Below are 25,657 nucleotides of genomic sequence, written 5' to 3' on the forward strand. Positions count from 1 at the left end.
TCTTTATACACAACCTTTGAAGTGTCAGTCCCAGTTGATTTAGTGACACGTGCTGTTTCTGGTGGTCAGCTGATGAGTTTTAAAGATGACCCGTAAAATCTCCTCACTAAAATGCATATTTACTAGCTTGCAGTGTTCTTCTTTCCTGCTTTTGCATAAATCCAGGTAGCAAAGTTTTCATAACCATAAGTTCAGCACACACATACACACATGCAGTCCAGTCCAAATATTGCGATATATGATATTATTGGGGAAAAATAATGCATATGGCGGGAAATGTCGCCGTATTCAATACTATAAAATACCAGCCCAAGCCTCATACTGCAAAGTTCCCTTTGCTCTCAGAACAGCCTCAGTTCTTCATGTCATGGATTCCACAAGATGTTGGAAATGACCACCAGCCTGGACTCACAAGGCAGGTTGTGTCCATGTGTTCCTAATTTAGGTGTGCGGTGAGTGTTCTGTGTATATATAGCACTCCAAAACTATCAGGGACAACAGGGGACAGTCAGTTCTTGCTCAGTATTTTATTTTAAAAGACTGTGATTTGAAGAAAGCACAGAACAAGAGAGCAACACAGGTTGTCAGGCTTGGTTGGCATTTCTTAACCAGCAGCTGCAGCATTGTCTGGACACTTTTCGCAGTCTATTTGACTTTGTGCATCCTCTTCCATTTCTTTCAACAGCTTTTTGTATTTCTCACAACTACCAAGATTACGCTTGCAGAACAAGGAAGCAATCGTCCCCGGCTGAGAACAAAACAAATTAGATGCAGTTAAATATGGACAACTGGGAGAAAACAGAAAAACTTACATTGTTTGTGGGTTTTTGTAAATAAGGTATTGTGCTTAACTTAGCAGCTTACTTAGCTCCACACATAGAAATACATCAAAAAGATGACTTTTTTGCATTATTGATTTTTAATTTTATTCATTTGTACTGATAAAAATATGGGGAAAACAAAAGAATAAAAAATGTGAGGGTATCACATAAATATATAAGGCTGGTAATATATTTTTTTTAACTACACTGTTGTCCAAATAATAATGTTACAACAGTTTAATAACACTCATAATAGAAGTAAAAGCAGACCAATCAGTCTACTTACTAGAAACAATATATGAAATGTAGTATTTATTTTTGAAGACATCTGTTTTTCATATTCTATGTATACCAGAACATAAATAGACCAGACAGTCGCAGACAAAGTGATGAATGTGCCACGTACCTGCTGTGAAAATCTTTCTCCATAGCGCACATAGGTAGCAAGGTGTTCACAGTTATTACTCCGGACCTTATACGGTCGACAGTTATTCTTTTTTTCAGTGATGCGTGAAATTATTCTGTCATGAAAATCGCTTCTATTTAGTTCTGTTGTGAAATTGTCATCTAAGTAATTCTCTTTTGTGCCAATCTCATTTCCGAGGACACCAAACCCACAGTTGCTCGTAGACTTTGTTGGACCTACAGTGATGGTGAGAAAAAAAACTTTTAGAAACACTGTAGAAAAACTTAGTAAGAAACTTGCTGGAAGGAATAAATAATTTTAGAAGCATCCACTGAAAAAAGTTCCTCTCATCCTACTGTCACTTGATAATCCCCATATGAAAAGGTCATAAGCAAAAATTGACAAAAACATTAATATGTTCATGAAGGACATTTCTGCATTTTAGGAAATCCTTGTTTGCCATCATATTCAGCAGCTAGCCCACAGTCCGACTCGCATAAGTACATGAATATCAGTCATCATGAAAATTAGGCCGTTTGGGATTTCTTGGAATGTGTATTTTTACACTTACACTTAATGGACAGAAAATTTGTCAGCAATTATCTTGGTATTTGAATAATTGTTTTAGTCTTTTTTTTCAAGAAAAATCTTCTCTGATTTCAATGGTATGAGTTTTTGATGCTCGTCTTTGTCATATATGATAGTGAATATGATATTTACTATCATATAGGATAGTAAATATCATATATGACAAAGAAAAGGATCAAAAACTCATACATACAAATAAATACAGTATCGTTCCATTGTCAGTTTAAATACACGTACCTGTGCAATGAAAAATGTCCTGACCAGGCAGTTTGCCTTCTATGTTCACATTATCCACATAAACAGCAAAGTGTTTGTAGAGTGGTAGGCAGCTACATCCCCTTTTAAATGAAATTATATCCCCAAACTCGTACTGTGAAGAAATCAGAGATAAATTTTACCAACTTAACATTAATTACAAAACAGAACCATACAACTATCAAATGACTTGATGGTGATGGGGGAACAGCTTTTTTACTTAATTTGTGACTTAACAGTTATAACTATATAATCAATTTACAAAAGTATTCTTTACAGTTTTAATTTTAGGGCTACTAAATGTATAGAGTGTTACAGATTGATATTATATATACTTTTATAATCTTTGGTTGCATTTCTAACAAAAGCAAGTCTTAAAATACAAAAATGATCAGATATCATCTTAAATTATTAAATAGTAATGTGGTATAACTGGGTTAGTATAAATTGATGTTGTTAGCAGAGGTTGTAGGAGCTGTAGAATAAACTATAAATACATGAAAGAAACTTACTTGCCCATTAATCCCTGTTAATATGATCGTGATCTGAAGGATCACTCCGGCCAAGATCAGCTTCCTCATTTTAGCAACACGGGAGAACTGACATGATGGACAGAGAAAAACATGAAAAAAATAATTATGTAAACCACATCAGCTTAGATGATCCCCTTTGAATTTGTACCTACTGGGGGAATTTGTCATACCAGGGTCCAAGCAATGAGACAGAGGAAGGACAGAAAGTAAAAAGCAGCAACAAGGAAAGGACAGGAAGTATAAATCATGACCGACCAATGAGTGAAGCAGATGGTAAGTACAACAATTGAGATCCTCTGCACCCCAACGATAACACACACACAAAAGTTTACTGGTGCATTTTAGCTGCTCAGCTTGTATTGACATGACTGAGGACATTCTCTGGCTTCATAATAATATAATAATAACATAAGAATATAAAAGCATGATTTTTCTTGTACAATCCTGACAGTTCACACTCATGGTTAGAATTCAGGCTTAGGTTTATTCCCTCACCTGCCACATACAGTAGTACAGGCGTTTAAAAAGTCAAGAACAAGACAAGACAAACAAGTCATGTTGGAGGTCTTACCTTCTTCAGTGAGAAGATTGAAGCCTGTTGGGACAGAGGAAGGCATCTCCTTATATACAATTCAGAGCAACACATCTGATAATAATGTGTCTTTGTCCAGCCCATATTTACCACGGCTGTTCCCCAGGCTCATATGAATGTTCCAACCTACAGTTGGGAGATAACACTTATCAACTTATGTTTGACGAAGCACACGTTTTTTTATATTCCCATTCGTGCAATTCCTCGTATTCACTGCTGGGAGCTCCCAGTAAATGTAGTAGTTTACTGGTCACCATTTTCATCTCATAAGCCAGCGCCTAAGAGCAAAATTTGCAACAGCAAAAAACTCAAGAGGAAAGCAGAGGGCAACCTGAAAAAATGAAACTGAAATGACACCACAACAAAAGACAAGTTGAAGTCTGAGCAGATGAAACACTGTATATCCCTGTGAATTTATTCTGCTGCCCAGTAGGAGAACACCTGTTCGGTACACACTTATACGCACATATAAACAAACGGAGCTTGGACCATTTCACCGACAGTCAACTTCATGACTGTTACCACTGAGGTTCGAGGTGCAATCCTGCAAAAACCCAAATGTGACGTTACAGCCAAAGGGAAATGTTATCATTAACTTAATGTCTGACAAAAAGACACATTTAACTTTCATGGGTTCATTATAAATGATAAAGACGTTTAAATATTCTGCACCTTTCAGCAGACAGTCGTTAAAGATAAAGACACTTACATTACTCTAACTGAACAGAGGTACAGAGGTCATATCATTGGAAATGCAAAAGCTTTGTTCTCCACTATCTGGTGCACAAGAGTCAAATCAGAATACTGACACACCACTCAGATAAAGTTTCAGCTAAACCTCCCTCATATGTATGTATTAAAATGAGAACTCTATTGGAATGCAAACTGCATCTGCAACGTTTTTATCCAACATCCTGATATGTGTATGAGGCTAGAAAAGTGACAGTAACATTTTGACACTGAAAAAAAATTTGACATTGAAAACAATACCTGAATTCAAAAAGGAAAGTTGTGTTGGAAAAAGTTGTATTGCCACTGGCATCAATATGGGCAAGGAACAGGGTTCCAAAACTACAATCTTATTTAATTAAAATTTTTGTATTATGATGTTTTTCAGTGAAAATCTTTTTTTATCTTTTTTCAGTGACAGTTATTTTTTATGCTTTCACTATTTTTCAGTGTCACTGGTTCTCAGTTTTGACTTTCACTGTTTTTGCGTGGAGAAGGGCGGGGGTGGGGTTTATTAACTTCCACTCAGAAGCCTGACAGGACCACATTCCTTGGCAATGGCTTACACTAGTTCACCTGATCTCCAGAGCTGCAGGTAAGTCTGCTTCTCTCTGCCAACAGTCAGAAAGTTCAATAAAGATCAATGAGATGTTACAAATACTCTATCCAAATAAAATATAACCATGAAACTGATTAAAGGGTAAGGTAACATTTTTAAAGTCTGTGTGAAAACAGCTCTGACCTGCCCATAGGTAAGCTAAGCCTACATTGGAACAGTTTTGGATTACTGTATCATTCCTCATCTCCATACCAGGTCTGAAGTAGACAGTGAAAACCGAACTTTTAAAGATGAATGGACGAACCAATACATGTTCGTCCTGCCTGCAGCCACTTCTAAACCTGTGTGTCTCATATGCTGTGAAACTGTGGCGTTAATAAAAAGTAGCAACGTTAAGCGTCACTATGAGACCAAACACGGATCGTTTAATGAAACATACCCGCAGATGTCCGCAGTGAGGGCAAGTAAGATTATCTAGCTGAAAGCACAGGTCTACCCGTGTCCTCACACACCCATTTACAGGCCAGCAACGTGCAGATGAGTGTTCACTTAAGATTGCGTGGATTTTGGCGCAACACAAGAAACATTCAGCGATGGGACAGTGGTGAAGGAGTGCTTAAATGCGGCTGCAGAGACTTTACTTGACAGGAAACAAAAAAACGACATGTGTGAAAAAATCAAGCAAGTCCCATTGTCAGCTTCAACGACAACCAGAAAATCCGAACTATTAGCAGAGGATGTACTGGCACAGCTTGATGCAGCTGTTCAAAACGCAGTATGCATCTCCTTAGCCATTGATGAGCCCAGAGATGTAACAGATAATACCCAGCTGTTGGTGAATGTGAGATTTCTTCACAAAGAGAAGAAAGAGATGTGTGAGGACCTGTTGGGTTTAATGCCACTAGTTAATACATGGTTAAAATAGGAGGTGGGCAGCTCAAAGGTCTTTTGTTTAGAAGAAGAAGAAGAAATTCAGTTACTTGAAATGCAGTAAAGACAACTACAGTAATGTTTTCCATTCAAGTGCCATACAAGTTCAGACTTATCGGTATGTTTAAAGTATATAACACTTAAAATTTGACAATAAATGACAGAAAAGTACGTATGTTGTTTTTTATTTACATCAGGGTGCACTATTTTGAGTGACAATATAAGATTATAATGTAATGTAATGTAATGTATGTAACTGGACCTCTTTGAATTTTAATTGAATACCCCTGGTCTATATGTTCCAGCTGGTTGTTGCGAGTTTCTGGCACCAGGGGAGTTTGAATGAGTACCAAATTCCCTGCTTTTTTTTTTTTTTTTTAATTTTTCCACAACCCTACAACAAAACACTGGGGAAACGCCAAGAGCGAATTCAGTAATAAAACGAATGCAACTTTGGGAGAAACCCACTGACTTGACCAAGTCAGTCTGCTGAAGCTGCATATTAGCTTTAGCTGAACGTGTCATGGTTTGCTATGGCAGACACCTTTTGTTAGTTTTGTTTTGGACTTTTTGCACTTCCTGTTTTATTTTGTATTGGTTTCCTTGTGTCAGTGTTTTGCTTCCTGTCTTTGTCCTGTGTCTGTGGTGATTCTCTGCCCCGCCCTAATGTGTTTCACCTGTGTTCAATCACCCTTGCCTCCCTTGTCTATATAGTCCTTGTGCTTCCCTTTGTCTGTGTTGGTTCGTCTGTTTAATTCTGGGTTTGTTCACGTTCATGTCATGTTCACGTCTGTTCACGTCACGTTCATGTTTGGATTTTTGTTGAATAAACCTGCCTGCACCGTCTCCCATGAATTGACTGCATTTGGGTCCAACTTACCTCGCAAATCCTGACAGAACGTTGGAAAGCATTTCTACAAAGAACAATGACTGTAGATTTCTTCAAGGCCTGAATGGAGAAGAGGAACAATTACAGTGACCAAAAAACTGTTGTACAATGTACATACGAGAAGGTCACTACAGATTTAAGAAAGGAAAAATGTAAACATATCCTCAAAGGTAACAGTCATACTGTGCATGTATTTTGCAGTGGATGACACTGTTTACGGGCTCTGCAAACCTTGTTTTTCATCTGCCCACATCATTATTATTTTTCAAATGTAAGCTTTTAAAAAAACTTAAGTGTACTTCTTGAAACTACCTGGAACTTCATTCTACTCTTAAAACATTACAACACTTTAACTTGCTTTTTGAGTTAGATCCTTATGACCTGCTACAGTCACATTAAGAAATAACATGCTGTTATCAGGTTTATGGTTCACGTAGACTACAACCAGCTTCTCAGATAAACTAACTTCGTACCAGCCACTTTATGGCTCACTCTGATGGAGATAAATGTCATCTTCAGGGAGCTCATTATATTCACCACAGACAATTCCAGCTTCCAAGTAATAAAAACATAAAGATATGTAAAGTGTGCTATTTGCCTACTGGTTTAGAGATCATTACAAAATATGCAAAGCAAGAGCAGATGAACAGCTGTCAAATCAAGTGCTCACTTGGATTATTATATTTACACACTGCTCACACTTATTTTACTATTCAAACAAAAGAATATCTGTATTTGCTGATGTTTTAAATTTTCTCAGTCCTTGTTTGTTTTAAATGATATGAAGTGAATCAGTGTTTCCAAAATTACTGGACATTTGACTTATGAAAATGTGCTTTAATTTATTTAAAAGAAGATACAATGTTGTGAAAAAAGTGTATCTGCAGATGTGTAAATGAAATGACCATCAATCCTGTTTTTTCTTTGTTTTTGTTAAGTCATTCTACAAGTCTGATGGGCACTTTTGTATTTGTACTTTAAATCTGGCCTACATAAGAGGTCATAAGCTCAATCTGAGGGGTCATGAGATGATGAACAAGAAAAAAGCGGAAGATAAATTATTAAGATTAAGATTATTTTACCTCTTCAGACATCTAGTATTAAGTAGTAAAATAAATGACAAAAATCCATAGACATGTGCGACCTGTGAAGAAGGGTTGCATGTGGACATGACCTTTAAGGGGTCAGAGACAAAAGGTAATTGCTGCTTTAAATGATTGTTTCTTGAATAAAATAAAACAGACTAGAGTAAATTATGGTTCACATGATGGAAGAAGCTTAAAATAAATTGCTTGCATTGGAAACAAATTATTTTAATGCTCTATCTTTACACATTCAGGGAATACGGGAGTTTTCACAGTTGAGAAAAAACTAATTCATCACACTTCATTCACTCCAAATCCAAAATGTTTTGTATCTGAGCTGCATTCTGTTCCACTTGTCCCTGTGGGACTGACAAGAAAAGTGAGAAAAGTGATGTATAAATAAAGTTTATTATACTTGAGGACTGACACATCTTTGCATTCCCCTATAAGGCAGGACCAGCCAGTGATGTCAGAGGCAAAGAACCAACCCACTGATAAGAATGGACAAAGATTGTCTATGGAAAGATGCTTCAAACTGTAGTATGGAACAGGCACATTTTCTCAGCCCGCAGCCTCTCCTCCAGCATTTTGGTCTCATTTTGCATTCATGCGTCTGTGCCTTTAGGAAAATGGGTAAAATTATGTTAAACATTCAGACATTCAGATAAAAAAATACACATAATAAACTAGACAAGGGATTTACATAAGACATTAAGACATATATATAAAGACTTTTTATATTTGTCTAAAAAAGACAAATATAAAAAAGATAATAAGCTTTAAGTAAAATATAAGACAAAAATAATATAAAATGTAGACTGAGACAGATTAAACAGTAGAATAAAAATTAACAGAACTGCTACAGTTCAGTGCAAGATGAATAATCTCAAATTTAATTCAATATTAGGTTGTGACAAACAGTCTTAAGCTCTCATTTAAAAGAACCGAGAGTTGCAGCCAACCTCACGTTTGCTTCAGATATGACAATAAGCATACTAGCTTCACAACATTGAAATGTTTAGTATACACTTAAGGAAACGGAAAGCTTCACATTCAACATACAGTCTTCATAGCCACTTAATTATACATGTTTAAGGCAGTTGGAGTTCATGATGCAAGGAGGATTCTTTCAAAAGTGTATAGAGAATAGAGAAAATCCGTTTTTTAAGGCATTTTGATGGGAACGAAGGACAAGGTATGTAAAAATTATTGTTAATGTTGTTTTGGAAATGACTTCCCATATTACTATTGACAGTAAATAGTTTTTGTGGCATACATATACAGTATGTGTAAAACTAGAGTGTTGGCATTAATTTACATGTATTCTGTTAAAGACTTTTGTTTTGGTATTTCCTGTGCGAGCGGAAGTGTTTTATTGTGAACTTTGAAGTGACCATGTGTTGGTGGGGTAAATGGCGGGTCACGAGAAGCCGGTGAACTGTTAACTGTAACCGTTAGCTTTCAAAAAGAGGCCCCTCACCTGCAACACAGGTAATGGTGAGTTAAATATGAATAAACGTTTAGAAAGATTGTTAGCCTACCTGATGGGGTTGCTAGCTTATGTGTTGTTGCCAAGTAACGTACAAATAAATGTCTGGCTCAAATAACGTTAGCTTAATGGCCAAAAGAGATAAAAGTCCATGTAACGTGTCATTTTTGTTAATTTTAAGTGTGATGAGTGTTTAGTATTTTGGGATTCTTTTCTCTTTAATTTAATTTGTAGTTTTCATAGTTTTGGTGGTTTTAAAATTAATGGAGAGTGACTAGTCTTGGTCTGCATAGACGATCTTCGGCCGCTGGTTGCACCAGTAGCAAGGCGCCCATTGACAGAAGGCAGGACGTGACTCTCCGGGCGGCGGGCTGGTCGGTGGAGAAACAGGGGACCGTCATGGACAGGACGGCCGTGGTTAAGGTCGGCGCCGCGGCCAGTGCCAGCGTCTGCGCTCTATTCGGCGGAGTGGTTCTGGCTCAGTACATCGTCGCCAAGAAGAAGCGAGCGGGAAAGAAAACCAGGATCATAGAGATGGTGAGTAAAAACACTCGAAGGTTCGTCAAGATAAGATAAGTAACGGGAAGTGGAGAAAAGTGGCCTTCAAAATAAAAGTGTGCTATAGTGTGGCTGGTGAGAGGTGTTTTTGATTGCAGTCTAACGGGTAAGGGAGTTTTGCATTTGCGCGTGTTGCTTTCCTGATTTTGACGTAGCAATTATGGCTATCAATAATGATTATTTAATTGGTGGTGGTTTATGTGCTGATTATTTTTGAGTAGTTGAGTAGTTTTTGTTTATTAAATCTCACAAAATAGAGCAACAGCTTGCTATTATTTGATATAATATAGAGCTGACATGATTCTTTCATTAATTAATTATTCAAGCAAAAGGAAATGTAATCTGCATCCATTTTGTGAACGTATTTATTGATTATGTAATTTTTAGAGCAAAAACACCAAACACAGTGTGCTTCTAGGCAAGATATTGTGATGGGCATTTGCGGTTGTCTTCTGTCATTTCATTGATTATTTGCGTTGTTACCTGCAGCCCTAATGTTAGTGTTGTAAACTGTTGGATCTGGATAGAAAAAGTAACGTACTGCATACACTGTTGAATTTATTGGATTTTACCCTGTGCATAACGTTGCAACATATGTGCGCCTTTATCTTGAAAATCTTGACCGGAAACGTAAGTGTGCTCTTGGCATCTTCACAGTAGTGCACATGCACGGTGGTGTACGCAGGCGCGGATGTTCCCTAAAACGGCAGCTGCTTTTAGAGGTCACCAGGTAGCTTCCGTCCCCACAGAAAGAGCAGCAGCTTCACAGTGTGAGAGCAGAAAGCTTTGATAACTGAGCCTGTGTGTCAGTGATGCTCAGTCCTCAAAACAGCTTCCTGCTGCTGCTGTTGTTGTTGTTGTTGTTGTTGTTGTTCAGGCATCACGCAGGTTATGCAAGCTGCAGCAGCACATACACTCCAGACCAGCTTTCTAACCAGTCCGACAGGAATCAGGCCACCGGCCACCTGAGGCAGTATTAGAAAAACAGGACAAACATGTTAATATTCAGTGTGAAGCACCTGAGGGTCATTGTTCTACAAAAGAAACCCTTTTTTGATCTCTTTAGAGTGGTTTAATTGTAGGTGTATTTGGAAACGTAGAAATTGTTGTTTTTGCTCAGGACTTGTGAGTGAAGATATTTAGACTTTGCATATATATATACTGCGTTTCTACATGTAAGCATATGATTCATCTCTTAGTCATTTTGCTCCACCTACACTCCTGTTTCTATACACTATCTATCAATAGGGACACACAAAACACAACTAAGCTCATTTACTGAAAGGAATTCCTTCACATCCAGCTGACACTTTTCACCTCCCATCATTTACAGTAGAAACAGTTGATCGGCCTCCAAAGCGGCTGCTGCTGCTGCTGCTGCTGCATTCAAATGCTCTGGCTGCAGTGGAGCATTTATCATTTTATTGCTTTTAATTTCCCTGGCAGGTAACCTCCTCTCATTATGTCATTTGTCGGCGTTGTGTGGCTTTTCACAGCAGCAAGTCGGGTAGTGTTTGACAGAAAACCTCGTCTATTTCAGGAACAAATCCATCCAGTTGCTCCCTTTTATAAAAACGCTTTACATTTAACTTAAAATAACACTAAGCTAGCACTCTGCTCTATTGCAACAGGCCCTTGATCACCTTACATCTGCTTGTTTGCATCATTGTTGATTTAGGAACTGACATTTTAAACTGCCAGTTTGTGAAATACAAGTTGTGAAATAAATGAAAGTAAGCTGGTGAAAAAGAGACGACAAACACTGGAGACATTAAGGCTCATCTCTGAAGGAGATGGTCAGAACACTGTGCTCTTTCTGTTGACTGTGAGTTGATTTCCCCCAGTTTGTGCCCGAACTGTGAGCAACTCGGTCATCCAATCAGCTGACATCCATATGTTTGCAACAGAGTGAGCAGGAAAAGATCAAGGGAAGCTCCTTAAACGTCTGTGTCCTGTCTTTTCCCTGCTGATGTGATTTAGCTTCATTAGCAGAGCTGGAAAAATCGATGGGAGTTTGACTTCAGCTTCCCAGATAAATGTAGCTGGAGCTTTATTGAGGCTTTTTAGTTTATTTTCAGGTAATGCTGCCAGTTATTTCCTGCGTCAACTGTCGTGATAAAACCATGAACAAAAATACAAAAAAATAAAAGAGACACATTGACCAAGCTGCAGGGCCACAAACCGTCTTTTGTTGTCTTTGCTCTTTCCCTAATCTGGTGACAGAATGAAACTGGTTGATTTTTGGGATGTAGTGGCCAATGTGGCTGCTGTACAGAGGCAGTAGGTTGTTTCATGCATTGACCTTCAGCATTAAAAACTTGCGACCATCTGCTTTCGATGATGCTGTGAAAGAAGAAGCGCAAAACATCCGCTCTGAACCCCAGGAGACCAAAACCATACAGCGGCAACTCAGCGAGGCTTTCATTTTATGTCCTAGGGTGAAATTTTTTTTTTATGGGCAGCACATTCTTTTCTTCATTGCTAAAAACCACTGTGTTTTTTATTTACAGCAGAACTGCTCATTACCATCATGATCTGCTGGTTGCTACATGTTTGTCTGCTCACACTGCAGCCGCTTCCAAAAGAAACTATACGAATATCCAAGAGGAATGGCAGCGCAAATTATTATCAATCAAAGAGAATTGCAAAGAAATTAAGCTGGGAGGAAAAGTGTTCGTGCTTTTGTTTTCATGATATAAAACTGCCGAGAAAAATAGTTCGATTTTTCAAACCGCAGAAACTTAATTGTTTGCATGGTGTTGATAATTAATCCATCTGTGCAGGGGAGGATCCTAAAAACCCAAACGCTTGAAGAAACATCTTTTCAAAACGACAGAATATTTCACACTCCACACATGTTTGTAGTTTGATGTTTGCGAGCTTTTTCTCCTCTTTGACAGCTGGTTTGAAATAAACAGCAGCTTCCCCACAAACTTTCACAACTCAGCCTTCATCGCTGTGTTTTGAAAATCAATCAGACGACTTGCTGAAAGTTTCTGGATTTCAGTGTAAGAGAATTTAACCACGTGAATAAAACCACATTTTAACAATCTCATTAGTCATACTGTGTAGTGCATACTGTACAGTACATACTGTACAGTACGTACTCTACGTACTGTACAGTGTACAGTATGTACTGTACAGGGATTGAACCACCAACCCTCTGATTAATGACCAGTAATTGTAAATTCTTATATCTTGGTCCTGGTTCTCCTTCACATGCATTTGTTGTTGTAAAGGTGTTAAAGTGTCCAGTTTATTAGGCCCATATTCAACAACTTGTCTCTTTGAGATCCATATTTACAGTTTATCTGTTTGTAATGTTCTGATTGTTAAACTGAAGATTGGATTTGGACAGTTTTGATGATCCAGGAGTTGAGGATGGATTTGTATTTTTCTCAGAGCCAGTAGAAGCTCAGTTTAATCCAGTACTCCAGTACACACTGTTGTGCCCTAGACGTACTCTGTAACTATGATTAGACTCTATAGATAAACAAGAGTGATGTCTGTGAGACATGTATGTCATAAACTGAATCCCTACTGTGTCACAGTCATATTAGTCACAGCAGCTCCACACTGTCTGTGTGACTCAGGTTCGCACTGTAGATTATTATTCTGAGCCACTGAGGAGACACTCAGGCGTTCTTCAGTGTGTTCACTGTGATGATCCTCTGAAGTTTTCATGCATACGGTCACGATCTGATATCCGTCTCTGAGTTGTCCTGTTCCTTATTGCCATTCATTTATTTATTTTTTAAATTCAGTGTTATAAAGGTTAGAAATAACCAATGCACATCATGTTTTAAAGAGCCCAAAATGATGCTATAAATAAGATTAAATTTAGAATGAACCCCCTCACCTCGACTCCAGCCAAACACCTGTTGAGCTCAGTCAGACAGGTCCTGGGTGCCGTATCAGAAACCGGGTTTAGTGAAAACTCTGAGTTTGTTAATCCTGAGGTGAGGGGACTGGCTAACCCGGACCCCCAACCCTTTTCACCTGCAAATCACCAAAATTACAAGGCTGTCACCGGGTCAGACTGTCGGCTGCAATCATAGAACTCTGTGTTAAGCTCTGCTCTTTACTTACCCGTTGCCATGGTGAATCGCAGCTCCATTGATGATGGTGATGGCTTTTTTCATTCACTACGCACACGCTTAACTCAGAGTGATCATAAACTATCTCAGATCAGCTGTTCTGGGACCTAAAACTCTTACTTCCCCATGTCAGCTTTAGTCAACTCAGAGTTCAGGTTTAAGCTCAGAGTTTGTCAAACCTGCTTTCGGAAACAGGCCCCTGATGCATCTCCTCTCTAGATCACAGTTTAAAAATACAAATGTGGCCTTTGCTGCGTGTTGTAGCTTCACTATTTGTTTTTTCCTGAAGCTGAATAAGTCAAATATTTCATAAAAAATTAATGAATTTGTTCCAACATAAGCACGAGTGAGCTTTCACTTGACGGACTCACCACTGCAGCAGAACTCGTGTGCGTATTTACTTAAAACCTTTGGCGTTTTTACTATAGCAAGGCCTCTGTGAATGTGAAAAGGTGTATTACTGATGTGGGTAAAGGAACCTGCAGGAGTGTGTTTCACTATGTTGACCACTGGAGGGCAGAACAGAGCTACACTTGAACAAGGGTTTGCTATGTACTTGCACTGTCTTCAATGATGACTGCACTAATCTGAAATTAATAACACAACGTGAAGCCCTAATCGTTGCGGTCATAGTAAGAAACAAATTGTTTTCGCTGATAAAAGCTGGTGATACATCAGATGATTAAAAGCAGAACGTTCTATATAGATAACTACGAACCTGGCGGCAGGAATGATTCACACGAGACTTGCAGTTCCTCATTTATCTGTACAGTGCAGTGTTTAGTAGATATAATGGTTTGAGCAGAAGGATGGCTGCACACACACTGGGCTCATGTGTTCCCAAGGAGGATCCCAAGAGAGAGAATGTTTGTTTTATCACGTCTGAGTTTTTGAACTGATGCTTTTTAAAGTAGAGAGCGCAGCAGCACAAGTTTTCCAGTTATCGGGGACATTAGAGGTGATACAAAGAGACGCATCAGAAGGATTTGCAATGAAAATGATTTGGGAGGCGTGAAGAGGATGTGAGGCTGCGGCCCCGGCTCTCCACCGAACGCAGGGGTTGGTGGTTTGATGTTGAAGTGATTTTTGGGGGGTTAAGGTTAAGGTTAGTTACTTAGGGTTGTTTGTTACTAAATAAATTTGGAAGGCGAAGAGGGTTCAGCCTCTTGGTGCGGTGTCCAACACTTCCTCTTGAGGCCATGCCACTTTATCAGCAGCAACAGATGGCTGTCGCTACGACAACTACAGCAACTCATAGTGTGAGTGAGACTATAGGAAACTGATGAAGGACCTCCGTGCAAAAACAGATGCTAAGGTCACCCATTATTACTCAGGCCCTTTACCCTACCTGTGAACATTCAACTCCCAGAACCTTTCACACATTAAAATGATTTTGCTGTTTTCACATGAAGCTGCAGTAACTGCGGCGTTTGAGTTTGACATGCAGAGAGACTATTCAGAAGACATTTTGTGGGTTAATAAGCAGTAATTTTAACAAAATGTCTTGCACTGCACGATATTGTGAAAGTTTGAGAACATGCAGTATATTTAATCACAGTCAGTCAGTAGTGGGAGCATTTCTTTAGTCAGTGATTAACATAAAAGGACTCTTACAAAGTGATGTATTAGACGGATTTGCAAAGAAAATGAATTGGGGAAAGAATTTTAAGGCCGAACTCAGGCGGGTCCGGCCTCATGCAAAACTTCCTCCAGAGGCCATGCTGCTTTATCAGCAGCAGCAGATGGCTTTCACTACCACTGCTACAGCAGATCATAGTGTTAGTGGGGCCAAAGGAAACTGATGAAAGACCTCCATGCAAAAACAGGCACTATGTCACCCATTAATGATGCTCCTGTTACAACCATCCCATGCTCCCAGTCTGTTAGTAAAATAATGAGGATTGGATTAATGTCTGGTTAGATGTACTCATTTCAATACACACATTCAAGATGGTCACCGTTTGGATAGTAAAGAGCTAAGGGAGTTTGTGAGAGTTGGAGTAAAAGTTTGAGACACTGCAGTTATTACAGTAGTAGGCGGAAGAGTTTGAGGGTCAGAAGTCGTATTGACAGATGTTAAAAAGGTAGTGGCTTGTAGTAGTAGTCGTACTTGTAGTGGTAGCAAAAAGTTGCTATAGTATCATTATCAGCAGTATCGGGAAAGGTAGTAGTATTAAGAGATTAGTAGACGTAATAAATACAGTAGAGGTTTCCAAAGCTGCAGAAGCATCATCATTAGTAGTAGTAGTAGTAGTAGTAGTAGTAGTAGTAGTAGTAGTATTAGTAGTAGTATTAAGGGTATTGGTAGAAGAGGTTGCAGTACTGTCAGTGTGAGTACTCTTGTGTGTCAGAGGTGGATCTGGTTGAAACAGTACCGGGGTCAGTCATCTTTGAGGTTGTGTCGAGAAATAAACAACTGTCACCTGTCGGGGGTTGGGGAAACACTCAACAGGACTCTGCACTTTGTCCTTGATGACCTTTGACCCCGACGGGCCAAGGCTGGGTCAGAGGAGCCTGAACCTGTCAGTAACCCTTTTTTTCGGACTCGTGCAGATCAAGGTGGGATTTCAGAGGAATTGCTGGGTGGGAATTCAAAAGTAATGCTGGGAGAAGGTCGAAGAGGAGATTCGACAGCTGTTAGAAAAGTCAGTGGTACTGATAACGGTTATTTTCTGTGTTCTACAGCGACATGCAAAGCAGTATTCAAACAGCAACCTTTGGCAAATTTAGCTCCGCTCAGCTTCTCTTCAATTTCAATTCCACTCCCTCCGCCAAACAACCTTTCATCCTCACTCCTCACCTCTTATTTTCTTTATCTGTTATTTTGTCTATTTCTCGGTGTAATGATTGTCCGGACACACTGCATTTATCATAGCAACACCCTCTCTACAGGGGCAATAATTAAACCACCATGTTTAATGTGACATGTGAAAACACCATCACATGGAGTCGGGACTTGATTGTACCTTTGCATTCATGTGACAGATTATGTTGTTGTAAAATTCTACGCAGGCTCACATGTGGAGGTTGAAGGCGAGGCATGATGGCAGTGCGTGACAGTGTTGAGCCAGGGGGAAACCTGTTTTCTATAGAGCTTGTTATTCTCTTAATTTGTTTGGTGAAGAGAGCGGAAGACGGGCGAAGCAGCCGTCTATGAGGTTTTGGACGGAGATTGAAAAGGAACTCCATCCTGATACTGGGTAGTTCCTCCCTTTGCTCCACAACAGCGAAACCACCATTGATGAAGTACTTTTTAATGCTATATTTCTTCTTCTGTGTTTTATTTGAAGTGTTGATCCATAATAAGATATATTTGTGGTTTAAAGAACCAAAAACCGTCACAATGTAGTTTTACATCTCCTCTCTCAGGCTTCTCTCTGGAGCTCTAGCAACAACAGGTCGGTGAGCCAATCAGAAGTGAGGAGGTTCTGAGCCCCTCTTCTGATTGGCTGACTGTTTTCTGAGTGATCTAATAAAAGCAGATTTCAGGTAAAACACTCAGAGAAACCAAATCCTACAAGATGGTGGGTCCAGATGGGCGGGGCTTGGGACATGGCTGAGAGCGGTCACTGCTTTGTTGTGACATCACATAGTTGCATAAATCCTTGGTTGGTTTTAAGGCTCAGTTTCTGAATACAGGCTGTGTGCATTCCTCTGTGGAATGAGGCTTTGTTACTTTCACAGTATTAATATTGAACCTAGACCTGCTTTATAATCAAACTACACATGGACAGAAACCTTTAGACTATATGAGACTTTTAACACCCATTGGATACAAAAGCTACATAAATTAATGATCACAGTGGAAGCAAAGCACACAGCTCTGAGCCTGATTACAATGAGGTATTTTTGCACGGGGATGGACATTGCTGTACAGTATGTGCTAGTTGGTCACGTGTTTTGGTGAGCCACATTCACTTAATCAAAAACAAACTGATATTCCTTTGAGCGGTTTGTTAAATCGCTGCAGCTGATCAAGAAACAAACAAGAAGGACTAAATCTTTTCCCTGTATTTGTTGTTGGCAGTTCAGTCACAGTTTTACCCGCCCTCCTCTTTTATTGCACAGTAGAATTAACACCACATTGGCGCCGAATGTTTTTCTCGACTTGAGATGCTCGGGGTACTTTGACTTGTCAAACTAAAAATTTGAAATGATTTGTGAATGGGACCAAAGCCAGGGGGGTGGGGGGGTTGCACGGCATTGCATTGGAACAGAGAGTAAAACGATGGGAGCTGTGTCTCTATGAAGATGGTCTGCAGCTGGGACGTGCACCATTATTGTGGTTACATTTTGAGTGTTGACCTAGTTTTTGGGAGTTGTGGTATGCAAGGCAGTCGGAGTCAGCGGAAGAGAGGATGAGGTGGGCTTGTGTTCCAGTCTCCGCTTTCTTACAGCAACTCCCAACAGTCCAGAGCGCGGCATGAAACGAAGCCTTGTTCAGCAAAAAATGAGCCCGGGTGTTGAACAAAGGTTCAAATGTTGCACAAATACCTTATTTAGTTCTCTGAATAATTAATAGGTTGAACACTGCCTGCATCCTGCTCGTGGAAGCTGTGAACAGACGAACAGAAGCTCACGCTGCATCTCATTTCCCCTGTTTTACTCCTTGTTATTTTTTAACATGAGCCAGTTGTTTACAGGTGACTGACATGATTTATCATTTATTGTTTCTTTATTTACTTAATTATGATAAATTTCCTGTGATAATGATAAAGTTGCATCACATTCCCTGTCTTGTTTGATCACTTCTAACTTGTGTATCCTCATTAATCACAAGACCAGTTATAGGTTTCAATATTGATTCTCAGTTGAATTTAATTATGTTTTAAATTAATACATTTTAAAGGTTTTATTGGCGTTCACATCTTTTGGCCTCAGGTTTATGCAGGGGCTTTGAAACAAGAACCTGATTAACCTGAATACTTGTGTGTGTGTGTGTGTGTGTGTGTGTGTGTGTGTGTGTGTGTGTGTGTGTGTGTGTGTGTGTGTATACATTCAATTAAAAATAAATGATGGACATGTTCAGACGTAACTGGAAAAATGTAAAGACGCTGCAGTTTGCCTGTTTCTACATGTGTGTATGTTTAAAATATTGGGGCAGCAGCAGAAACATTAAGCGTAAGACATTGTATATTACCTGTGTGTTTGTGTGTGTGTGTGTGTGTGTTTGCATTCATATGAGGCAGGTCCACGAGCTGTGTGTGTGTGTCGTGTGTGACTGACCATTGTAAGACTGAACGACCTGACGCTCAAATTGAACCTTGACCCTTGTGACCTTTCATGCGGCGTTAAGCTATTTACTGCGAGTGTGTATGTGTTTGTTGGGGGAGGGGTGCGTGTTGTGTGTTAAAATGTGTGTGCTCAGCAGTCGGAGGCCTGAAGCCAGTCCCCCCCGCCTCCCCCTTGCCTCTGATTGATTTTAAAGGTTCCTTTTTCAAGGGGTCAAAGGTCACATTACTGGAACAAGAGTGGATTACAAATGTCACTTTTCCTCCACTGGTCCCATCCCATGTCTATTTATACTGAACTGTGTGTATGTTGGAGTGTGTTGACATGGGTCTGCTGAAATTGTCACCGTGTGTGTGTGTGTGTGTGTGTGTGTGTGTGTTTGTTTGTGTGTGTGTTGGACCCTGTCTATACAGTGGGAGGGGTTATGTTGTCTAATCTATGCTGGTTGGTGCCCCCCCTCCCCCCCGGCTGCTGCTGTAACTATATAAGCCCTCTGCAGCCTTGCAATCTTTTTCTTCATTCTTGTGTTAGCTGAGACAACAGATCCAAGGTAAGCAAGTGTGTGTTTGTTTGTTTGTGTGTGTGTGTGTGTGTGTGTGTACATTTGACTGTTTGTGTGTAACTTAATGCTCCACGCTGTAGCTCCATTTCTGGCTCATAATGAAAGTAAAAAAAGCATTTAGCACTAAAATTCCTTGCTCTCAAAGGTAAGAAAACCCTCCTGAATGTTTGTCCCTTCTACTGTCATTAGGATGCTTTGCCCTTTGACCTTTGAGTATTTGCTTCTTGTAATGTTATCCCAGAGATGCAGGCTTTTCCCAAACCTCTTATTTCTGATATTATTAACAATCTGGTTTTTGCTAATAAGATCATGTCTTATAAATTGTGCAAAAAATATCTGGCAGTGTTGCGTTCAGTGTTTCCAGAAGACAGTTTTATGTCATTGTCAGTTGTGCAGCAGTTTTTCATTCGCTCAAAGTTGATTGGAAGAGCAGGTTTGAATTTCACTGCCGTCAGGGGAAACACCAACTCTGCTGCCTTTTCATACGTGTTCCTAAACTGCAGCCTTTGTGTCCCTGTAAATGCAGAGCATGTTTAAATAGGTCATCCCTGTGGCAACCCATTGAAAACCTGTCATTTAAAACAAATGTGAGGTTGTCAGATCAGTAGGGAGACTCTTCTTCTTTACCCACTTTACCCAACAGATGTGAAGTTGTGTAGGTAGTTTTGCGCACTGAGATAATTGTGTGTGTGTTTGTGTATGAGAGGGTTAATAATAAAGGAACTGAGGTTTATATTTAGTTTGTGTTCTGAGTGTCATGTTTCTGTAGGATCAGAGTGATGTATGAGGTGCTAAGCAGCCCAGTGCTGATTATATAAGCCTGGGGGAAAAGTTGTGTTGGGTGGGGTTGTGTGTGTTTGTGTGTTTCAGTTACACACTTGTTTCCTTTCTATCAGCACAGTATACATCCACTATATGCACAAGTTGTTTGTTGCCCCTCCTAAAAACATTCAACTGTTGACCTTGTTGCATCAGAAAGAGCTTATAAGCTTTTCTATATTTATGTCTATGTAGATCTATGTATGCATAGACTAGATAAACACATAGACACTAAACGTAGATGATTATCTCATTTTCTAAAACAGTAGTTCGTTAAAAAAGAAAATAAAATCATGTATTATTGGCCAATAAATTCAGCCTGTGGTTTGTTAAATGTTATATCTGCAGTGAAGAGTAACTTACAAACTTTAACAGGATTCTTCAGCTGCTTGTTTTGGCTCAAGTGTGTGCAAATGACTTTATCTCCTAATCAAATCACTACCATGGTATTGGTACACCATGTCACCATGTCACAGCCAGCTTCACATACTCATTCCTTACTCATTACAGGCACAGCGTAACTCAAGTGACATCGTTATTTAACAGGCTAATGTAGCGTTTTTGCACAAACACACACTCATTCCCGGTGGGCGCTCCGTGTCAGACAGACTGAGCCTGCAGGCGGCCGTCACTCAGAGGCTGAGGCTGGTTTTGTCGTTGTAAGGTTTTTGCTGCAGTTGACTGTCCAGGTGTGGTTCACAGGTGTAGTTCACAGGTGTGGCTGTCGTCGTGCGGCTTTCACTGACAGCAACATCTCACGACGACTCCTCTGTGACACTAACAGTCTGTTCAGAGAAGTTAGCATACAGTAACTCACCACCATGCCCTGATTAGTCAGAATTAATCAAAGATAAATTTACTTCATGCTCACCATCAGCTGCACTTTCTTTAAACCTTTATTGTTTTTTAATCCGTGCAGTATGTCTCACAGCGATTCTCAGACTTGTCCATGTTTGCACTCGTCAGGCAGAGCTGATGTTGACGAAGATGAAGTTACAAGAAGGGCTGAAGTTCGCCTCTCCTCTCTGCTGGGTGTTACCGTGTCTGTTTGTGTGTTCACTCTGCTTGTTACGCAACAGATTCCAATATCAGCTGTTCCGTGACCCCGAAACCCACTCCAGGAGAGTGTGTGTGTGTGTGTGTGTGTGTGGCTGTGGCTGTGGCTGTGTCTGTAGCAGGGAACAGTGTTTTCAAATACACTGAAGGCAGCGTCGAAGAGGAATGTTGGTCATTTTAGATCGAATCTTTGAGTACACTGTGTATATTCAAGTCAGAACACACATAACAACATACATACATCAAATTCAGCCCAATTTCTCAACATGCAAACTCTTTGTCCGTCATTGTCCTCCTCCTCTTTTTATTTCATACCAGGGCTCAAACAGTAGATAACCTGCAGGCTGAGAGCTCTGTAGTTAATCTCATGAAGCGTCTGCTCAGGAGGTGACACGGTCATGCAGATCAAATATCTTTCATGCTGTTTTACAGTCCTCTCGTTTGCCAAGTCTGAACTGATCCCCCTCCCTCTCTCCCTCTTTCATTCTCTCCTTCCAGATGCCTCAGTTTGAGAAGACCACGGTACACATGAGAGACCCTGAGAGGGTGGAGCAGATCATATGTGGGCTCATCAAGGGAGGAGCTTCCAAACTACAGGTAGAACATCAAGTGCCGACGACACCCTGTCAATCAGTGTTTTGGTGAAACGGCACCACCTAGTGGTGGTGACGCTCACAAGTCACACTGTTTTAGAGGCAATACAGGTTTTTGGAGGAGGACCTGTAGTTAATGCGTGAAGGCCACTAGCTGGAAAAGTAGATTCAGTTTCCAGTGAAAGACAAAATATTCTTGACTCTGTTTCAGATCATCACAGACTTCGACATGACGTTAAGCAAGTTCGCCATCAACGGCAAACGCTGTCCAACGTGTCACAGTACGTTCAACGAGAGACGTTCCTTAGTATCATGTTTTAGTGTTTATTTTTCAACTTTTTGGGAACAGTTTAAATTCTCAATTTCAACATTTTTTTTTGTTGTTGTTTTTTTTGCCTGATTGAAACGTGCATTTTATTGTTGCAGATATCATTGATAACTGTAAGCTGGTAACAGAGGAGTGCAGGCACAAGCTGCTGCAGCTGAAGAATAAATACTATCCTATCGAGATCGACCCTAACCTCACCATGGAGGAGAAGTACCCGTTCATGGTGGAGTGGTAAGTCACACACACTGAAACCGCTCACTCTCATATAACAAGCACACACAGTCATCTTTTTCTTAAGTTGTCAGACTTGCGGCGATCAGAGACGTATGTTACTAAAAGTGTGTGTGTGTGTGTGTTTGCAGGTATTTCAAGTCCCACACGCTGCTTGTGGAGCAGCGGCTAGAGAAAGATAAACTGCCAGAGGTGGTGAGAGAGTCTGACGCTGCACTCAGGTATTGGTAGAGAGAGACTTGGTAATGGAGATTTTGCCACAAACTTAAAAGTGTGACTCCTGGGCGCAGAGCAGAGTGAGAGATGAACTGATTTTTCTCTGTGACTGACTTCTCTGTGTTGGGTTTCAGGGAAGGCTATGAGCAGTTCTTTGACCGCCTGCAGCAGCACAACGTGCCTGTCTTTATCTTCTCCGCCGGCCTGGGCGACGTCCTGGAAGAAATCATCCGCCAGGCCGGAGTCTACCACCCCAACGTCAAGGTCGTCTCCAACTTCATGGAGTTCGATGATAATGTGAGTTAAGCTGGTGACTCCAGTTCAAAATCGTGACAACAGAAATATACCGACTCACGTTCCTCATTGCTCATGTTGTTCATCTCGTAGGGGATTCTGAAGGGTTTCAAAGGCGAGCTGATCCACGTGTACAACAAACACGACGGTGCCCTGCGGAACACGGAGTACTTCAAACAGGTGAAGGAATACTGCAACATCATCCTAATGGGCGACTCGCTGGGGGACCTCAGCATGGCGGACGGCGCGCCCAATGTGGAGAACATCCTCAAGATCGGCTTCCTCAACGACAAGGTACAGCCACAACACACGACCAGGGACCCACATCCTGTTGTCATTGTATATTGTCTCTGCTTCACAGCCACATTTTGCCACTTCCAGTAAGAGTCTGATTCCTGACCGGATTTTTAAGATATTAAAAGTCTGTACATGTGTTCTTGATGTTTCCTAGTTTTCAGGCAAAAGGAGAAATTGCAAAATGTAGAATTCCCTTAGTACTAGTCATTTAAAAGCTGAAAACATTGTTTGAGCACTGCTTGTTTTCTGCTTCATCTCCATGGTGACGGTGGCAGAGGCCGCTTGGAGAGTCGTGTCACGTGACCTGTGTCTCCTCACAGTTTTCCCCCTCTCTGACCCTGCAGGTGGAAGAGCGACTGGACAAATATCTGGACTCTTATGACATCGTCCTGGTGAAGGACGAGACTCTGGAAGTGCCCAATGCCATCCTCCAGAAGGTTCTATAACTGCACCCCCAAGTTCAACCCCCCCAACCCACCCACCTCCCTACCTACCACCCAGTCCACCCTTCTCCTCCCATCCCTTCTAGTCTCTGGCCTGTCAGGCTTTTAACACCGACCTAAACCTTTGTCGCCAGTCGAGACTTGTCACTATTTAGCCCCTGCACTGGCCCTGGATCCCACCAGAGTCATCTTCTGAACCCCCCACCCCCCTTTACCCTATAAAAGCCTTTTAAAAAGACATTTTACATCTCCTGAATGAACTGTTTTAAAAGTCTACGCAGCAGCATCAGCCTGTCTCTAGTGTGTTTTGTCTGTTTCAGTCGATTCTGATGTTCTGAGTTATTGTATTATAAAAGAATAACCAAAAGTGAGTTTATGGAAAGACACAAACGTTCACTCCATCTTTATAATTTGCACATTATTGTTACTATTGTTATTCATAGAATTATTTTTTTGTATGGTAATATATACATACCATAAAACCAGGTTCACATAGAGAGACATAGTGTTTTTCTTTGGAGATATCCCAGCATGCCTGTCACCTCGATTTCTTTAGACGGCGTGCTGGAAGTCGTGGGAATAGCTCAATACAAAGAGGAACTTGGAAAATGTAATTCCCAGTGAAAATTAAAATGGTGACAGCAGCAATATAATGACCTCCGACACAGTATTCGTTTAGTGAAAGAAAGGATTCAGATCATCAGAGACAACACACTTTAAATTCTGTGCGTGACCGAAACAGATCGGCTGAGCACATGCGACAGTAATATTGATTTGTGGATGTTCTTGCACAGAAAAGCAATGTTTACATGAGCTGTTTAACCCCACGTGCTCATATGTTGTCATATCAATGCACAGAAGAAGCTCTTTATTCTATAGTTGAACCTTTTATAGCAAATGCCTTTTTTTAATTTTTATTTGTGAGTGTTCTCTGCGAAGCTGACTCACTATCAAGTGTTCTCAGTGCCAGTGTTGAAGGTTGAAAAGGCATCAAGTTAAGCTAAGCATGACCTCTAGTGGTCATTAGAAGGAACTACAACAGTAAAAAATAAATTAAAAAAAAGAAAAAAAGCCCCTTAAACCAAAGTAACAGGTAGATTCCTGCAAAATTACAGTATATATAAAGTATATAAAGTGTAGTGACGTTTGTTTCGGTAGACACAAAGAAACACACTGCTGTCTGTGGCTCAGTAAAACCCATGACCTTTTTAATTTGATCACCTTTTCATCCTGTGGTTAAAACTGAGCACTACCTCTAAAATATTCATCATCTTTCTTTCTTTCTTTCTTTTTTTTTTTTTTAATGTTTGTTTTTTTTTTGTTTTTTTGTTTTTTTTGGAGGTTCAAAACTGTCTCGTCATGTTGTGTTGAATGTTCTCTTTGACTTGGTATTTTTTAAATGTGCTGCTATCACCTGCATGTTGCCTTTTCTTATTCAGTTTATGTCAAAGAGATGGTACACTTAAAAAAAAAAAAAAAATATATATATATATATATATCAGTAAAACAGGGAATAATGTCATACTGTATATGTGGGCATCATATAGAAATGTATATTGTTTCATGGTATTTGGAGATACAGACCGGTGTGTTGTATTTTTATAAGCGGATGGCCCTCTCTTTTCTTTGATGGTGTGAACTGAAAATGCAATAAAATGCCATTTTGTGAGCCATGACTGGATCACAGACTGGACAGACGTGTGGACTAACGGCTCTGAAAGCTCTGGGTTTGGTGCTTTTTAAAGTACACAGTTTACAGCGTGCAGAAATTATACAGTGTACCTTAACAAGAATTGTCAGCCAATTTGTTATTCAGGTTATTTTGAGGTAAATCATCAGGCCCTTTTTAGATTTACAGGATACATATGCAACAATGAGATAAAGTACTTTGATCTCTAAATGAACCAAAAACTGGCACATTCCCATCTAATCTAAATGTTTTTAACTGTTTCTCAGCTTAATGCCCTGCAACTGCACAAACTATGTCACACTATTTGGCTATCAATGAAAATGTATTACATAAAATTACATTTATTTCTGTAATGAATATTTGAT

At 40.0% G+C, this 25,657-nt stretch overlaps 2 protein-coding genes and 1 long non-coding RNA gene across 5 annotated transcripts; 1 reads left to right on the forward strand and 2 right to left on the reverse strand.

The window, feature by feature from the left end:
* Positions 1 to 512: 512 nt before the first annotated feature.
* Positions 513 to 2,676, reverse strand: LOC147817995 (uncharacterized). Its single transcript, XM_087179092.1, has 4 exons — positions 2,583 to 2,676; positions 2,053 to 2,185; positions 1,228 to 1,463; positions 513 to 748 (listed from the first exon to the last, which is right to left on the reverse strand). The coding sequence occupies exons 1-4, from the start codon at positions 2,649 to 2,651 to the stop codon at positions 605 to 607; spliced, it is 582 nt and encodes a 193-aa protein (XP_087035218.1). The 5' UTR covers positions 2,652 to 2,676; the 3' UTR covers positions 513 to 604.
* A 6,493-nt stretch (positions 2,677 to 9,169) lies between these two features.
* nt5c3a (5'-nucleotidase, cytosolic IIIA) lies at positions 9,170 to 25,311 on the forward strand. Of its 3 annotated transcripts, none has more exons than XM_023425492.2 (8): positions 9,170 to 9,413; positions 21,699 to 21,797; positions 22,005 to 22,074; positions 22,220 to 22,352; positions 22,484 to 22,573; positions 22,703 to 22,865; positions 22,956 to 23,156; positions 23,504 to 25,311. In XM_023425492.2, the coding sequence occupies exons 1-8, from the start codon at positions 9,276 to 9,278 to the stop codon at positions 23,603 to 23,605; spliced, it is 996 nt and encodes a 331-aa protein (XP_023281260.1). In that variant the 5' UTR covers positions 9,170 to 9,275; the 3' UTR covers positions 23,606 to 25,311. The 3 variants fall into 3 exon arrangements, with proteins under 3 accessions (XP_023281260.1, XP_023281262.1, XP_023281263.1); XM_023425494.2 differs by lacking the exon at positions 9,170 to 9,413 and adding an exon at positions 19,211 to 19,313; XM_023425495.2 differs by lacking the exon at positions 9,170 to 9,413 and adding an exon at positions 21,455 to 21,587.
* LOC147817996 (uncharacterized) lies at positions 18,324 to 21,130 on the reverse strand. The gene is made up of 2 exons (XR_015438407.1): positions 21,016 to 21,130; positions 18,324 to 20,929 (listed from the first exon to the last, which is right to left on the reverse strand). It is a non-coding gene; the product is annotated as an uncharacterized LOC147817996 (long non-coding RNA).
* Positions 25,312 to 25,657: the final 346 nt, after the last annotated feature.

Source organism: Seriola lalandi, unplaced genomic scaffold (assembly GCF_002814215.2).
Source record: "Seriola lalandi dorsalis isolate HSWRI2012SDOR001 ecotype SW California unplaced genomic scaffold, Sedor1 jcf7180002054782, whole genome shotgun sequence".
NCBI classification, from domain to species: domain Eukaryota; kingdom Metazoa; phylum Chordata; class Actinopteri; order Carangiformes; family Carangidae; genus Seriola; species Seriola lalandi.

Bases quoted from the DNA above. Each gene is read 5' to 3' on its own strand.
- LOC147817995 (XM_087179092.1), bottom strand. From the start codon at position 2,651: ATGAGGAAGCTGATCTTGGCCGGAGTGATCCTTCAGATCACGATCATA. The intron at 1,464-2,052 runs GTACGTGTATTT...CCATCACTGTAG, and splicing joins GGACATTTTTCATTGCACAG to GTCCAACAAAGTCTACGAGC. The intron at 749-1,227 runs GTACGTGGCACA...TTTTGTTCTCAG, and splicing joins GAGAAAGATTTTCACAGCAG to CCGGGGACGATTGCTTCCTT.
- nt5c3a (XM_023425492.2), top strand. From the start codon at position 9,276: ATGGACAGGACGGCCGTGGTTAAGGTCGGCGCCGCGGCCAGTGCCAGC. The intron at 21,798-22,004 runs GTAGAACATCAA...ACTCTGTTTCAG, and splicing joins GAGGAGCTTCCAAACTACAG to ATCATCACAGACTTCGACAT. The intron at 22,866-22,955 runs GTGAGTTAAGCT...TTCATCTCGTAG, and splicing joins TCATGGAGTTCGATGATAAT to GGGATTCTGAAGGGTTTCAA.